Raw genomic sequence first — 18,199 nt, 5'->3', positions numbered from 1 at the left:
AACTATTGATATTTTATGGATGAGGTATTGGTATCTTTCAGAAGTAATCCAATCTAGCAATTTAAAACTATTAATTATTCATTCCATTGTGATTTCCTCAAGGTGCTTGGTTAGACTGTAGTGACGATATTATAAGACAGATTCCTTCCATGGAAAAGGTTCCTTTAAGTGTTTTAATATGTGCTCAGGCTAGTGTGTTCAGAGCCATGGAACAAAAATGGTAAGTTATTGTACAATTATAGACAATTGTCCGAACTAATTGAAACTATATTGTGTAAAGGACTTTTATCTTGTTACATATGCAGGTAATACATTCATTGTATATCGATATCAGTTGAGAGATTAAATAAAATATGATATAGGAGTACAGTTGCATCGCATTAATTAAATTCTGAATGGACCAGGTGGGGGCATAGTTCTTTCACGTCATGCCCTGATCTTGTTATACGTATCATTTTTGTCACTGTTTTACACCTTAACTCTCGGTTACAAATATAATGCATAAAAACAACCACAGAGCATGACTTGAAATAATAAGTCGATTCTTAGACAAAAAATATATCAATTTTATGGCAAAGTGAACCAATAAGTCACGTTCGAAAGACAGCCATCTTGATTGATGAAGCGAAATTCGTTTTTCAAGTCAAGTTTTTCACGACTTAAACCTTTAACCGCGACGTTTATGAAATGAATGTTGTATCGTACGCGGTTTTTATTTTACATCATGAAACAAGATTTTCCTGACATCAGATCTGACATTGTGACGTTTTACAATGATAAATAAAACGAGTGCTAAAACATATATGTATTTAAATAAAATTAAAGCAGTACAAATATGCAGCTGCTAAGAATGCATGACTTCCCTCTTTTCTATAACAGAGGAAACTGTACAAGGGACACACATGTCCCTAGCGTGATATGCAGAAAAGGGGCATAGAGTTAAAATGTAAAAATACATTTATCCTTTCTTTTATAAAGATTTTATTGAAATGTCATAGCAAGAAACTTCCACACAAGTGTCCATTTTCATTTCTAATTTTGTTTAGAATACATCTGATGTTGCATATTATAGTTTGACGTCAGATACTTGTACCCCGTGATTGGTTGGAATAAGAAAATTATTTACTAAGCAATAGAGGAGCATCGTGCCTGAAAATTGCTTTTAAAATAAAAAAGTCGATCAACTCCATGGCATAAATGTAGCGATGACAAGGTTGATATTTATTGGGACTTATGCCCTTAAACAGTTCATATATATTTGTCTTTATTACTTCTTGGTGAGGGTTATTCCAGAAACATATATTGTGCGCAGAGAAAAAGTATCATTTGTGTTTTTTGTATTCAACCTGAAATGAACAGGTCTTCTAACAACACTGTCGAATCAAACATTACAGTATAAACTGTAAGTTTAAATCGAGCAATTCATAGCGAGATGCAAAATCTTTTGGATGACACAACATGACAAGTCACAATACGAACATAAGAGGCATAAGTAAGATATTAGAGGATTTTCATTGAATGTTTACGATATTGTAGGTATCCTAAATATCTGGAAACTTTTCCACCCGATGCAGATTATGAACCAGAATTCCAGGTCCCTACTCTGAAAGAAGAACCTAAGCCAAGGGTCAGAAGAGTTAAGAAAAAACGAACGGTAAAACTCGTATTTATATATATGTGTGTAACATCTTTCATTTTTTCGGATGAGTCGGCTGAAGGTGGTTAATTTAGTCTGTTATACTGTCCAGAATTTAAGTGTTTATTTTGTCGCATTTGTGAATTATATTGTTGTGGTGTTCCTCACTCGTGAAATATTTGTCGATATTTGAATTTTTTTTTATATACTAAAATTAGACGTCAAAATTCAACAAATTCTTATGTTGAATGAACATTTCTTCACATGATTATCTTAATTGAAACCCAATGAAAGAAAATAATAGGATGGAAACTATTTTGGAATAATGTTAACAAATTTTACTGCACCAGGTGCGCATTTCATCAAATAATGTCTCTTCAGTGATGCTCAGGATATTTTGAGATACAAGCGTTTTCTGGGCCTTAGTTGTAATAAACTTGTGTATCCCGTCAAACATTTAGACGATTTTACTATCTCATAAATCGATTACGACGATACAAGTCAGGGTAAAAAACAACAAAACAAATCATGGTTAAAAACAACAAAACAAATCAAGGTAAAAACCAAAAATTGAGGAAACCCGAAAAAAAGTGAGACCGGGTGCATCGACATGGTAACAATGTACGAATCAACTACCATACACACTCAGTCAAAATGTTGCAATCAGGAATACGACTACATCTCTTACATACAGATTACACGACTATTCTGTTATATAAAGATCTTAACAACACAACAACATGTCATAAGTTAGTCGAGACACAGGCACATTGTATCGGTCAACCAATTCGTGATGGTATCGTAAAACTTGTGACGTGTCGATTTCAATCGCTCTTTCTCTTAATTCTGCTGGAGCAGTTTGTTTGAAAGGAGCAAAACCCCTGTTAATAAAGTCTGCATAGTGTAAACATGCAGGACCGTAACGTATAAATTGAGATATATAAACATCATACAATAGGGCAGAGGATATTTAACTGCTGAGAAATTTGAGGTTGACAATGGGAAAGTTGAAATCATCACGTTTGTCATAGATTCTAGTTTGAAGTCGTCCATCTGTGTCAATATCGAGGAAAAGGTCAAGATATAAAGCAAACTTTCTAGTATCGGTAGTGTCCTTAATTCAAACTTCACTGGGATATATGAGATGCAATATATTTGTAGCGTCAAAATGTTAACATTTTCGAAATTAAACATTTCGTGTGTGAAGTCGTTATCGACAAACAATTCAGTAAGAACTAAAAATATAAAAATAAGAAATGTGGCATGATTGCCAATGAGACAACTCTCCACCAGAGACAATCTGACGTAGAAATTACGTAGAGGTTAACAAATATAATGGGCCAATGTACGGTCTTCATGAATGAGCAAAACACTTACCATCCCAGCAAGAACTAACAAGTCGAAATAAATATAATAAAAAGTATTACCGGGGTACAATTTGTTTTAACTTTTATTTTGATTTAACAAATATTTGTGTAGGATGAACAATTATGCGGCGTTTAATATATATAGAATAGCTTATCAAAAAATTCAAATGTTGACAAACTATATTTCATGAGTGAGGAACACCACAATAATAAACGAATGGAATTACCGTATGGGTAAATTATCTCTGTTAATAATTGTTGGGTCAAGAATTAATATTTGTCGATATTGAATTCTTAGTTTAGTTATTCTTTTTATTACATTAAATTTGAATGAAATATAAAAGGCAAAGAAATATATATTTGTCTACGCGTTTTCTTAACGTTTTGACAATGCCTATGGTTGTATGACGTCAGAGGAGGGAAATTACAGATTTAGGCCTACTTTGAATATAAAAAAATGGCTTTTTTACCGGAAAATCACGGTATTTTATTATAACCTGTGTAATACATAAAAAGAATTGACGCTTGACATGTATTCTCGATACTTAAAAATTGATGAAACTCCATGACACGGAATTTCACAAAGCTATTGAAACATGACAAATTGATCAACTTTAATTTTCTTATCTACACATTTCAGTGTATACCTTTCCGTGCTAATTAAAAATTGATATGTTTTACCGTTATACATCGTTTCCGTCTGGTTTAGCTGATTGCTTTCCACCATATTACTTAAGACTGGTGTATTTATGCCAATTAGGGCATGTGAAATCTTTTATGCAAAAATTTGCTTACGTCTGAGTTAATTTTATAGTTTGTTTATTTTCCTCCTATCTCAACTCTCTTAAAGTATTATTTCAGTTTAATAATTGCAACCCAAAATTCGAATAAATAAAAGGAGTTGTAGGGAAGACGCTAATAATACAGTAACCAAAGACTTCTATAGGAGTCATCATACTTTATTACGGCCATATCATTTAAATAAGCTACTGTCATATAAGTGGGAGGTTTATCTAGCTATAAAACCATGATTAACCCACCATATTCTTCGCAAAATGCCTGTACCAAGTCAGGAATTTGACAGCTCTTTTCCATTCGTTCCGTTGGTTGATTTAGTCTTAACGTTTGATTTTGTCAGGTTTTATGGACTTTCCTCTCTTTTTGAATTTATCTTGGAGTTCGATATTTTTCTTAATATCTTTTTTTATATTCATCTAGGGGTCAACCTACTTTATAACAGCCATACGATATATATTCATATTCAAATGCCGAAAACATTCAGTTTATATTTTTCTCCAATATTTTTTATTTATTTATGCAGACTTTTATATACATAAAACAAATAAAAGATTAAATGTGCAAGTGAGGACACTAAATATATTCAGAATATGCACTTTATTTAAGGGGGAAAATGGCAATTTCAGAATGAAATTAAATTATCTTACTTAAACATGACAATATTCTTCAGACGCGTGTGGAAAGTTACACCATTTTGATTCACTGTTGTGCGACATGCTAGGCACACATACAATACAATGATTTATCAGATAATTGAAAACACTTTTATGCATTCAACAAGATGACCACCATGCATTTAACAACAACAGGAAATAACCGAGACGTTATCGCCTGACTTTTAAAACTGATTTTGTTTTAGCTCTATCTATGGAATAGCTTCCTAACTATGATTTGTGCTTTCCTGAAGTCAATGAAGGATCAAAGAGAGGTTCAACTCCTAGAGTTATATATGAGAAAGGAAATTCGCCGAGAATTCAAAAAGCAAAACAGCAAGCAACACGATTACCCGCCAAGTAAGATACTGTTGTAGTAATACACTGTATTGCAATTAATTTATGGTAAATGATTATGTTTTTTAATTTTTTATAGCTATCTAATGCAAGTATTTGTTAAGATGTATCAGCAATGAAAATATTTTGGTTAGCAAGCCAATTTTATGATAAACATATAAAAAACAAAAGAAAACAAAAATCTGTTTTATCTGGAGATAAATTCCTTTATTTTCATAGATAGGGTTTTGAATATGACACATTAGTGTTTGATGAACTGGTTACTTCAGCAGCACCTGAGTTAACCCCTATTTGTTTAAAGGGGTTCATGCTACTTTCGCCTTTTGCTGTAGTAATCTGTGTTGTGTTTGTGATACATAATTATTCTTTATGATATATGTTGTTTCAATGGATAACAATCGTTTAGCCGGGAAAAAAAACTGTTTAAAATTTAATGTTCGTGTTTGTACAGGTACTAGTGTTAGGCAATTAAATAATTCACATGCAGCACTGGTTTATAAATTTAGCAGGGTTAGGCATGGACCATTTACCAACCCGTTATTGCTTGATATACTCGGATATGCTTCCTACCCAATATTTGACACGAGGGAAACTACTGACTCTTCCGGAGCACCTGAGATCAGCTCCGGTTTTTAATGGGGTTCGTGATGTTCAGTCCTCTGCATTGTGGTTTGTAGACTTGAATTGTTTGTCTGTTCATTTTCTTCTGATGATTTTTTTACTAGTTCCTTCGTATGACTCGCTATTTATATTAATCTTTTGGTTTTTTTTTTATGTAGCTTGTGTACTGTCTTTTTGTAATAGGGTTCCTTCTCTGATTTTTCATGTAGGTTTTATACCACCGAAACAAACAAAAACAGGAAACGTGTAATAGATTTGGGAATACATAAATGTTAGCCGCGCAAGCGCTGTAATAACAGAAACAGAAAAAGCTTATTTGGGGTTACAGAATGTAGTTGTTGTGAGAGCCTTGACCTTGATATTGGAAAAGTTTTTGTTTTCATTGCAACTACATGAAAGTATACTGAGTTTAGGTAAACTGGACATTTGTGGTAACCCTTGTTCCAAAATAGCTTTTTCTTCTTTGAACTAGTTAGACTGAATTTAAATAAATCATTTAGACTCTCAAGGTTTATAGGATTTTATTTTTAGTATCTAAAACCAAAATGAAGTATTAACCATTCATCATCAGTGATCCTTCTTACTGTGATTTTGATGAAATTTCAAAATATCGATGGAAATTTGACTTTCATCGTTTGGCTCGCTATTTCAATGTATAATTATGGCAATTTAACAAGTTTGGCAATCTCTGATATAGTATATATTTGCATGCAAACTTATCAATTGATGTAAAATTCGGGAGACAAAAGGTTGTTTTGCCAATAATGCAGCTAGATCGTAAATTGTTCATCCTTGGCCTGTCATGATTTTAAGGAAATTTCACGGTAAAACTTTTGACGACTCAGAAAAACAAACAACGAAAAATTGAACTATCAACAAACAAATTCACGAATGCGAGTAGTGCGTGAGTTTATTAAGGTAGATCGGGGTGTCTTTTTCTGGGCATCCCTTCTGGGCATGTTTCAAAAATACTTTTTAGTTGAAAGATATTTGACCAAGTATCCTTCAATATTCAACAGAAACAACTCAAACTTGAAAACTGACATTCCAAAAATTGATGAACTACGATAATGTTATATATAATAATTGCTTTTGGTTTTTTTTTCAAAAACAGATAAAAATGTTACTACTGGATCAAATATTCATTTCCAACCGAGGATTGTGTTGAAAAATCGACTTGTATATGTAGACAAATTACCAATGGATCTACGATTTTGGTGTGAAATTGCAAGGTTAGTTCTTATTTGTTTAATGCTTGCATCCCCTGATGAGAGATCTTGATTCTTTTTAAAATATTTTTTCTTTTTATTACATATAACATATATTTTTAGTTTTGCATATCTGGTTTAGTCGTGCAATGGCCAAGTCGACGTAACGAGTGTCCTATAAAAATTTGATTTTTCTGCATGCAGATAGATCGATCTCATAGATATTATCGAAAAGTGTCTCCAGGAAAGTACTAAATCTCATATTCACTCATGATGGTCTTGATTTTTGGCTCTTTATGCGCTGTTTTCCGACTTTTTAAAGTACAGATTTCTGTATAAATGTTTTTAAAAAGCATTTACATGTGTCAATATATATCTGAGAAACTAATATACCAAATGTATGGCCATGTTTTTAAGCTTTCATAAAATATAAAAAAATTAGGGTACCAGCGCTTTATTTTTTGCTAAGGGTCCTCCGAATCGTATGGTATTTTTAATTGGAAACATTTTCAAATTGGTCGTATGCCTGCAACAGTGCACAATGTAAAACGGGAACATCAAATACACGATTGATCAACAAATGGCGAGAAATTACTTCCACTTGACCTGTGTTTTATTTTTATAAATTCCCCTCTTTACATTTTTTTAACAGATATGTTGAAATGGTGGATTATATTCATGGACTTAAACCCGTTTCACGTAACAACGAAGACTTTTTATACGAGAAGGCAAGAACAATTGTCAACTATTATGTATCTTCCGATATACCTCCTAAAAATCAGGTAAGGTAACATTTAAAAACCGACGTTGTTAATCTGTTGTTATCTTTAGCATGCAAATTTAAATGTTATTTTCAGCTAGAGTGAAGAAATATTTCAACCGGCAGCAGAGTTAGAATTTGTTACTCTCGTAGGTTTTTATACTTTCTTATGAAAACCAAATTACAAATAACTTGACGTCATAACGAATTAGCTGTTTTTTTTTTAAACCTAATGAGGAATTAACACAACGTATTTAATCAAGTTACCCGCAGTGTACATCAAGTTCAATTCTTTTAACACATTTTCAGCTGAACATTTCCACTGACTTAGCAACAAATATATCTAACTCACTGGACAAAGATGGACCAACCAGGGGACTTTTTCATGATGCACTCCTCGTAATATTCCCGCTTATTTACCATTACTGGAGACAGTGAGTATTCATTCTCCATACCTTTATAACCAAGACATTCTTCTCTATATAGTTAGTCACATTAGCGGTAACTGGAATTTAACACATGAAAATTTGTAGTTGGTGGCTCTGCTTATGACCATTATAAATTATATTTGTATAAACATATCTAATATGGCATAATTTTGTGTGTTCTAAAGAAACATTTTTGGACATTATGAAAACAATAGTTCTTGTTCTGTGATTTGTATTCCTTTTTGTGTTTCTTATCCTAAGAGCTTGCTATAATGTATAGACAACAGTATTATTGTTGAAATCCGTATATTTACCTCTAGAGGTCTTGTGGTTGTTTGTGTTGTTGGGTTGATGTCTCAATGAAATGAACCTCACATCACTTTTATTTCTATTAATGTAAAAAAATCCAAAAGGCCCTAAATGCTCATAAGACATTAACGGTTATATGTTAGATATGGTATATTTAGATTTTGTTTTGCTTTAGGTCTTCCAACTTTTTGCATTTATAGGAAACTTCTAAAATTGACTCATCTGACATTTTCTCTACAATATTATTACCAAAAATACATTTTACCAAACGAAAAAAAAAAGACCGTTATCATACGTCGAGACAAAAGACGAACTGACGAACAGTAGTACACAAAGCAATAGTCTTTTCGCAGAAAACTAAGTCTAACTTCTCCTTCTTGAGCCTTCTATGCAATATTACAAATGTGTGTGCATTGTTTATATTGTTTTCGAATCTATTTATATTAAACTTGTCTTCTTGTAAAGATGTCAGAAGGAATGGATGAAAAATCATACTGCAGCAGAGTTAATGGAGATGATAGAAGAAGAAGAAAAATCACGAGAAAGACCAAGCACCCCACACAAACTTGAAGAGGTGCCGGACTATCTTAGAATTAGAGCATCTCAAATAAAAGTCGCCACACAGTTCGTCTCCGGATATATTATTGGTAAATTTTATTATTGATGAAAAAAGGGTTATGTCGAGAGAGGGAGACTTTTGATGTCCGATGGATCCTTTGTACATTAGTCCTTCCGTTTAACTTTTGGTTTTCGGACAGAACATTAGACATTTTTTTTTACTTGTTGATCAGGTAAAGTTTCACTTTGGCAGGTATGTCCCTTTTTATAACGGAATTTTGATTTTTTTTTTATGTCGGACCAACCACAATTAGAATATGTTGAAACTGTTGAAAGATGTAATATACTTTCTCAATGTATCTAGATTATTCAATTAACGATGTTTTTTGTAGTTAGGGGTTATGATTTTATCCATACAAACATACATTACCTATTGTTTTTACGCCAGTAATTTCCCCTGCGTAATGGAACGTTATATTCAAGAAATGGTAAATAATGTCTTATATTGATATACGGTAAACGATGTACTAGACGTGTATACAACATGATAACTCATTTTGGTCACATGGCCAGAAAGGTTTGTGTGAAATTTAACCTTCATTAGGGAGCTACCATTTGATTTTTATGGGGAGGGGGGGGGGAGGGGCTAGGATGAAAAATTTTGTCCTGCCTATTTATTTTTCCCTCTATTCAGTCCTGCCTTTTTATTTTTCACTCTATTCGGTCCTGCCTTTTTTTATTAGTTTATCCTGACTTTTTTTACCTAAATTGTCATCCTGCCTTTTTTTTTTGCAAAGTGTCTCATCCTTCCTTTATTTTACTCAAAACTCCTGCCCTGCCTATTTTTTTCAAATTTCATCCTAGCCCCCAATAAAAATCAAATGGTAGCTCCCTTAGGCGTCCGTCCTTCGGCCTACATGATGGTCGTCGGTCTGTGAATTCCTTAATCGGCTATCTAGTTGTAAACATGTTTCCATTTTTTCCGCCGATCAACTATATTAGCCGACGTACCTAAAATATAAGATAGGAGGTGAAATACGTAAAGTAACTTTTCCTTTTATTGTATGCTTATTTTAAGTGTAAATTAGTGTCATAAATAACTTCATAATGACAGATTACGCATGATTTTCGTTTCAGTTGACATGCAATTTCCTAAAAACAACAGAGTTCGCCTGTTTGCAAATACATATATTAAACTGTGCAATTCATCGAACAGTTAGTAATATTAATTTAGTTGTGTATTGACGAACCTACTTTTAACCTTCTTATTGCTACAGAACTTGAAAACATGTCTACTCTGTTGTCATCGTGCACTGACAATTAAATGAGATAGAATAAACCATTATAGATATAAGAAGATGTGGTCTGAGTGCCTATGAGACAACTCTCCATCCAAGTCAATAAACATGTAAAAGCTCTCTCACAGGCAAACAACCCATAATTGAAAAATATAAGGGCATACACCACAAGCACGGGGACACATTCTACTGCATCCACACAGCACGAGCAACAAACCCTGCAGTAAATAGATATAAGAAGATGTGGTATGAGTGCCAATGAGACAACTCTCCATTCAAGTCAGTAAACATGTGAAAGCTCTCTCACAGGCAAACAACACATAATTGAAAAATATAAGGGCATACACCACAAGCACGGGGACACATTCTACTGCATCCACACAGCACGAGTAACAAACCCTGCAGTTAATAGATATAAGAAGATGTGGTATGAGTGCCAATGAGACAACTCTCCATCCAAGTCAATAAACATGTGAAAGCTCTCTATAATTATTTGTGAATCTTGTCCTGTTTGACAAGATATTGATTTGATTAGGGTCATGATACCTTTTTATTGTATGAAAATGTAATGAGTAGTTGCAGAGTAAATGTGATTTATGTGAAATCCCCACCCTTCGTTCCTATCCATCCACTTTGAAAATCTTACCTATTAGATTTATTGTTAATTTGGTTTCGTCCTGAATATGCAGGAATTGAACTTTAAGAATACATGTACACCAATCAATCAAACAAACAATCACCATCAATGATTTGTCCATGAGACCGTTACCTATAGAAACCAATAAAACATTCAAGATGTCGTTTTATTTTTTTATCCAGATAGAACTGGTCAACAATTTAAATTGCGCCTCAGAGTATATAATCTAGTATAGAACGGGTACATCTTTCAGTCTGTGATAAGATTCTGTTCTATGGCAGTGTGATCAAAACGGTTCCGTTGACTTATAAATCAGTTCTAGTATTTCCCGCCTTCAGTGGTAAACATGTAAAGTTTGAAAAGCATAATTTTACTTCTTGTAGATGAAGATCAGTGGATTATTAATTTTTCACTTGTTGATGGCATGCGAATTTTACTTCCTCAACCTAAAAACGTACCAAAACATGGCCGTAAAGGGAGTTTGGCGACAAGACGAACAAGTGTCATGGAAAAAGGCTCCCATAAAACCGTTACCGGAAGTGACTCTAAGATGAGCGAATCTTCACACAAGAAAGAAAAATCAAAAGACAAGGAAAAGAGTAAGCTGAAAACAAAATCGAAAAAGAAAATGGATGCTCTAACAGAGGAAGCTGATTCAAGGTTTTCGTCTCAAAACATTAAACCAACCAAGTCAAGGAGCTCCCATACACCACCAGAAGGCAAAGAGAAACTTGTAGATGAACTGGTGGAGAGATCATCCAAATCACCGAGTCGTCTTAGAAAAATGAACGACCTTGTTTCTGCGGCTATACAAGACGACATTGATCAAGACATATTTGGAACTGAATGAATATTTATCTGACATAATAAACATACTATTTTGATTCTAATGATCTGATTCACTGGTACATAAATAATTTAAATCGTACAGAAGCCTGTAGTGTTTTTTAAGAATGCTGTAGTTCCTTCAAAAATCAATTTCAGCAAAGGTCTGATATCCATGATATCCTACATATATTCATAGAATTTTGTAATTTTAAATAAGTTCAAAATGGCAATTTTTAGACTAATATAAAAAAAGGAGATATGGTATAAGTCAATTTATAGAACATACTTGAGTACACTTGATACTGAGATTACATTACTTTTTATTTTATTTTATTTTTTTTGCCTATTTATTTTTTTTCTTGCTTCATATAATTTATCAAACTATAAAACCAGGTCTAACCCACCATTTTCTTTTAACACTTTCACTCCTGATTTATTATTTTTCGCGGAATTTTTAAGCCGAAATAAATTATCACGAGACGATTGCCTGACCGGAATTAATTTGACAGGTGCCGCGCAAAAATGACTATCGTATGTCTGATCGCTCATATCTCTGGAACGGATGGGAATTTAGTCTCAAAAATTAACACTCGTAGTCTTTATAATGACCTATTGAATCTTGAAACACCGTCGTTCTATAGGTAATGTTATATTTGTACACCGAAATGGTGTTATCTATCTCTCAACGTAAGTTTTGTCAGTGAAAATTGTCCATTCGATTTCGTTTGCGTTTGGGCAATAATTTCTCTATTTTAACCCATGGATGTTTACTAGAATGAGCCTACGTACCGTCTGAAAAAATTCGTCACAAAGTAAATTTTGTTCGAGTTGTTTTTTCAAAAATGTGATTGAAAATCGTCCGACGGTCACGAAGGTGAATGACCGCCATTTTGTACACAACAAGGCTGATTGAAGGGAGACAACACCATCTGTTATTTTGAATTCCCATTTGCAACGCTGGAGTTGTCTTTCTTTTACCCTTATATAAGCATACTAACATTCAGCTTGAGTCATAAAAAATAATTTTCTAACATTTTAGACTCCTTAAAAAGTGTTTAATATCAACATTAAACAAAGACTTACACAATTTTCAGTCTGGTTTTCAATTACATCTGAGACCTTGTCTGCCTGAGTAAACAGCTACTGTCCTTCACAAAAGTTCATTTATAAAAAAATGTCAATGTATTTAATGTTTTTTTCCATCCATTTTCTAAAAAAGTTTAACAATAAAACTGTCAACTATTGTCATAATTTCGGAACAAACTTCAAAAAACAGAACAACAAATATACTGCTCTCAATTATAGCAGTTCCTCTCTGTGTGGTATTTTGAGAAACACTCAGGCAGACACAGGTGTTTAACACATTCCAAACATCCAAACTTAGTCTGCTTAATAGGAACCTGGCGATTATTTCGGTTTCTCATGTAACAGAGATGGCACTTAGATTTTTTATCAAAGGAGGCCGGCATGTGACGTTGAACAAGACGGTTCTCAACAGGCATAAGTGATGGTCTTCCTCTACGGGTCTCAGAAATATAACCATTAACCAACCCCTTGGCTACAGAAATGGAAAAGTCCAGGAATGTCAGATTTGTTTGGTGGTTGGGACTCATGAGAAACAGTTTGAAGGCATTAAATTTAGCCATTTCCATGAGCACAAAGAAAACTCTTTTGCTCCACTTGTAGGTTTTATGGTTGTAGCAATAGTACTGAATGTATTGATCAGCATGATCAACACCACCCATGTTACATGTGTAATCAGCTACTGCCTTAGGACATTCAAAATTTTGTCTAGTGAAAGTTCCATCATTATTGACGAGCCTTTTTAGTTGTGAAGTTGAATGGTCATGGATTGTTGAAACAGTGTACACATTTTTTTTGTCACGCCAAACGGAAGCAACTAAAAATCCCTTCTGCCTGAATTTCATGTCTCCACGGAGGTTGATACCAGAAGGTTTTTTACACATTATGTCCTTAGGTAACCCTCTACGATTGTATCTTACTGTACCACAGGCATAGGTACCAAAGTTTTCAAACAGATTAGCAAACAACTCAGGACTGGTGAAAAAATTATCTGTATAAAGATGGTACCCTTTACCAACTAAATTTGAATTTTCCAGGCATCTCTTTACAACACTGCTACCAAGGTGTGTCTGGGGGATTGCATTTCGTCCTGGATAAATGTCCACATACTGGATATAACTTTGTTGTGAATCTGCTAAAACCCAAGCTTTCACACCCCATTTGAGTGGTTTCTGTGGCATGTATTGCTTAAATTGTACCTCCCTTTAAATGGTATCATTGTTTCATCCACAGTGATGTTTCTGTGTGGGGTGTATTCCTGTTGAAAGGTGGTATTAAAATGTGTAAGTAGTGGTTTTATTTTCTATAGCGGGTCATAATTTTCATTGCCAGGCAGAGGTTGTTGTGTAGAGTCGGAGAAATGAAGATATCTCATTAACTGAGTAAAGCGATCCCGGCTCATGGTTTTGGAATATATTGGTGATTGCAAAAAGTTGTCTGTGGACCAATACATCCTTGTTGAAGGTTTGCGGTCTACACCCATCTCAAAACATAGGCCAAAAAAGGCATTCATCTCAGGTATAGTTGGTCTCACCCATGGCATCTTGTTTTCATTGGGATGGTTTTCTTTTTGTAATTTTGCATATGTGTCTGTTTGCTCTATCAGCATCTCTAGCAGGACATGATTAAAGAAAAGCTTGAAGAAATCAAGAGGGCTTTTATCTTGAGGCATGATTCTTGTAGGGCCAGTTCTCCCAGTAGGTGTAAAAAGATGTGGCAACCCCCGCTCATAATATGAAAAATCCTCATGCCAGCCATCAATATTTCCTGCATCACCAGCAGGTCCAGGTATATCATTATCAGATCCTTCTGAACTTTCATTACCATCCGTGTCATCACCTATACCCTGAAATTGCAATTGTTGTTCATATCTTGCTTCAGCTTCGTCGACCTCTGCCCGGGTGAAACCTTCAAAATCATCGGATTCATCAGACGACATTTTTTTATGGGTGATATTTTACGAAGAGACGAGACTTACTTCCATCACTATTTTTAGTAAAATTATCCCACAAAGATGACTAAAATTTCGCTAAATAAACACATTTATTTAATAAGCATCTAAGAAAATAGTTTTAATCTTTTTATAAATTGAATCAAGCGAAAAAATGAACTTATTCCGGATGGTATAAGTTATGTCGCCGTGATTCCGCCATGTTGTTTTCATATTTTCCATAACAACATCAATTTCCGGCTTTCTATTTTTAGCTTGTTGGTTTTATTACTCTTAAAATAATAACACGGGATGACGACACTAACAAAAAAAATTGAAAATTATCTTGAAAATCACAGGAATTTAATGACATACAACACGATACCAGAAACTTAATTTTTAGTTGATTTTGAGGCGATCAAAAAAGTGATAGAAAATCGAGGAATACGAGCACCTGCCAGACACCACGAGGCTTGATTTCGAATCTAAAACACCATACAAATGATTGAAAATTGATAGACTAACCTAAAATATGTTGTAAAGTTCTAAAGGAAATTATTTTTTGCTGTTTTTTGATGCTTTCTTTGTCAAATTTACGAGAATGTTGTTGGGATTATTCTCGTCCGCCATGTTTGTTGTAGTCGTAAACTTTTTTCAGATACGCTTCGAAATTTGACACTTATTGCCAACATTTTTGGTAGTTTTATTCTTTTATTTCTTAAATTGAAATATGTTTTAAAAATAGTTTTAACCATTCTACGTTCTCAGTTGTAAAAACATGCATATTGCACTCTTGATTGCGATAGTCTAAAAATAGAAATTTAGGTATCCTTAAGGATAATTTCGGCATCTACACCGATGTTCCAAAAGGATCATTTCCGCATGCGCACGAGGGTGCCAAAAGGATAACTTCGGTATGAAAGGGTTAAAAATGCCTGAACCAAGTCAGGAATATGACAGTTGTTTTTTGCTCTTTCCGTTGGTTGATAACGTTTGATTTTGTCAGTTTTTATGGGAATTCCCCTCTACTTAATTTACCTTAGAGCATTTTGGTTATTATAAAATTGAGAATGGAAATGAGGAATGTCAAAGAGACAACAACCCGACCAAAGAGCAGAAAACAGCCGAAGGCCACCAATGGGTCTTCAACACAGCGAGAAAATCCCGCACCCGGAGGCGGGCTTCAGCTGGCCCCTAATCAAAAATGTGTACAGTCTAGTCCATTTAAATATAACTTTTTGCAATTGAAAAATGTGACGTAGACGTCATATAAGAGAACACAAGAGTGCACACGCTGAAATGTCTCGCCTGTTTTACTTATCATTGAATTCATGTTGAAAGACTGTAATATGAAGGTTTTACTACAAGTATCACTTAAACTTAACATTATCAAAGATCCATGAAAATGAAGTCACAGTCAGATGAACCATGCCACACATGTACATCTAACAATCATTTCATACACCAAAAAAGTACCTGAGAAACCTATCAAACCACAAAATCTTAACATGGACCAATTAACCATGAAAATAAGGTCAACGTAATATTAACCCTGCCAAAACAGACATGACACCTTACAATCACTCCATACACCAAATATAGTTAACCTATTTTTTTATAGTTAAGGAATGACTGTAATATTTTTCTGTCTATGAAGAAATAACATCAAAAATGTGATGCACACTGAATAACCCGCGTAGCAGGTTATTTTAAAGTGTGCACCACATTTTTTATGTTATTTCGAATAGACAGAAAAAATATTACAGTCATTTCTTATAATTTAATTCTAAATTCCATTTTAAACCGTAGTAAACCATGAAAAAACGTTGATGACGTCACGGTCACATGACTAAATTATGTCTATGAGCTGATAAACAAAACAACGTCAGCCAATCATGAAAGTAACTGATGAAGAAAAAATCATATGTTGGTGCACTTCTTATTTGTTACAGCCATTTAAAAGTACCCATTTTAAATGATTTTACTATTTTACATCATTTCTTACCCAATTTTGGGCTATTATCATGAAAAAAAATCACAGTTTTACAATTACACTTTTTTTTCATACTTTCACTCCAGACGAAGTGGACCAATCTGTATACATTTGACTTAAAAAAGCTATAGATGGTGTTGATATAAGAAAGATTTATAAGAATTTGTTGCGTTTTTGTTTCAAATTGATCGTGCTGTCAATTTTGTAAATTTGGGATTTTTCTCTTTTTTAGAACAAAAAGCATGTTATTTCAACTTCGTTGTTATAAATGATTGAAAAAAATACATATCTAAGAATTTTAAAAACCAAAAAATTGATATGGGATGTACATATTTTTGGTAAAATCTTTTCTTTGTACCTCTCACCCATTTTCTCAATATTTTAGCTGATGACACTTACCGGATTGGTTATAAAATTTGAAAATTTTATTACTCAAAAACTACGTTTCGTTTTTTAAATTCATTAATATATTCCACTTGTATCACATGTTTTGGAAATAATTCCCGAACGAGGCTGGGCCAGGAAAACATCTGTCCATTTTTGTTAAAAAATGGTCCCTAGTTCAAGGTCAAAAGGGATGCAAGTAACACAAGTATGGGATATTTCTAGCATTAGGACTTGTAATTCTTCCCGCATCAGATCAGTCAGGCTAGGCTGGGTCAATCTACAAAAATTCACACAGCAATTGATAAACTTTTCTGTTGATCTTATTGTTATCAAAAAGTGTTGCCTTATGAGAGTATGAATAAAAGATGTGGGTATACATGAAAGAGACAGGAACCTGACGAAAAGAAAAGCGTCTACACAATATGTCAAGCTCTAAATCACCTAGAGTCGCTCTGAAATATTTCCTTTTTACTTATTGTTCTAAAGTTCAAGAAAGAGTGACAGAGACTATGTTTATGAAATTTATCAGAACAATGCCAGTGAATCAATGCTGGGATCGTCCCGCATTAACGAACGGAAGGGACTGGTCGCCACCAAATTTGTTAATTGTATCTTACAGTTGAGATCCTCAATGGAATAAGCAAATAAAACAAATAATCTTATCAATCAATTTCCAAATTCTAATTTAACAAAAAGAGGCAGTTGCCTTGCAAAGATTACGAGGGAAAGCTAAATGTCTTAAATTTCACCATACACCGTTCAACACTGAGCAACATGCAGTATATCATGATAATTCCTTAAAACAATGAAATTAAATGATTCACAGTGTAGCACCATTCAAATAATAACTATAGTAGTCCATTAATTATGAATCAACTGTAATACTAGTAAGTACAAAAGTTGAATAAAAAAACTTTTAGAGAAAAAAAAAATGGTCCCTCTAAAAAAATAAAGAACAAGCTTCATTTATGAGTACTGAATTTCCGAAATACGTTATGTCACGTATACTGTTCACGTATACTGTTTCATTAATTTTCTGTGAAAAGTTACTGCATATCATTTATAATTGAAATTGTTATATCCGGTTGGTTTTAAATTGTTTTTATAAAAAATCTTGTATTAAATTATTTTAAGTTGTTTTAGAAGCTACTTTGAAAAAAGGGAATGTAGTATGATTGCCAATAAGACAAATATCCACCAGAGTCCAAATGACGTGGATATAAACATCTATAGGGCACTTTAAGGCATTCAACAATGAGCAAAATCCGTATCATAATGTAAGCCATAACAGACGTGACAAAATGTGAAACGATTCAAAGGAGTAATCCAAAGGCCTGACTCATGCTAA

The 18,199-nt window shown here is 33.6% G+C and overlaps 2 protein-coding genes across 2 annotated transcripts in view; one reads left to right on the top strand and one right to left on the bottom strand.

Moving 5' to 3' along the window:
• Positions 1-11,733, top strand: part of LOC127701988 (regulator of G-protein signaling protein-like) — a 30,883-nt gene extending 19,150 nt beyond the window's left edge. The window contains exons 13-20 of the mRNA XM_052205959.1: positions 103-220; positions 1,537-1,654; positions 4,661-4,814; positions 6,547-6,664; positions 7,293-7,422; positions 7,710-7,834; positions 8,603-8,784; positions 11,014-11,733. Of these exons, the coding sequence (XP_052061919.1) occupies positions 103-220; positions 1,537-1,654; positions 4,661-4,814; positions 6,547-6,664; positions 7,293-7,422; positions 7,710-7,834; positions 8,603-8,784; positions 11,014-11,480 (1,412 nt within the window). The 3' untranslated portion in view covers positions 11,481-11,733. The remainder of the gene's footprint in view (positions 1-102; positions 221-1,536; positions 1,655-4,660; positions 4,815-6,546; positions 6,665-7,292; positions 7,423-7,709; positions 7,835-8,602; positions 8,785-11,013) is intronic.
• A 518-nt stretch (positions 11,734-12,251) lies between these two features.
• LOC127701823 (piggyBac transposable element-derived protein 4-like) lies at positions 12,252-13,722 on the bottom strand. Its single transcript, XM_052205790.1, has one exon. The coding sequence runs from the start codon at positions 13,720-13,722 to the stop codon at positions 12,754-12,756; it is 969 nt and encodes a 322-aa protein (XP_052061750.1). The 3' UTR covers positions 12,252-12,753.
• Between the last annotated feature and the right edge of the window lie 4,477 nt (positions 13,723-18,199).

Source organism: Mytilus californianus, unplaced genomic scaffold (genome assembly GCF_021869535.1).
Source record: "Mytilus californianus isolate M0D057914Y unplaced genomic scaffold, xbMytCali1.0.p SCAF_5, whole genome shotgun sequence".
Taxonomy (NCBI): domain Eukaryota; kingdom Metazoa; phylum Mollusca; class Bivalvia; order Mytilida; family Mytilidae; genus Mytilus; species Mytilus californianus.
The sequence above is the reverse complement of the archived record's forward strand: the minus strand, read 5'-3'. Positions and strand labels throughout refer to the sequence as shown.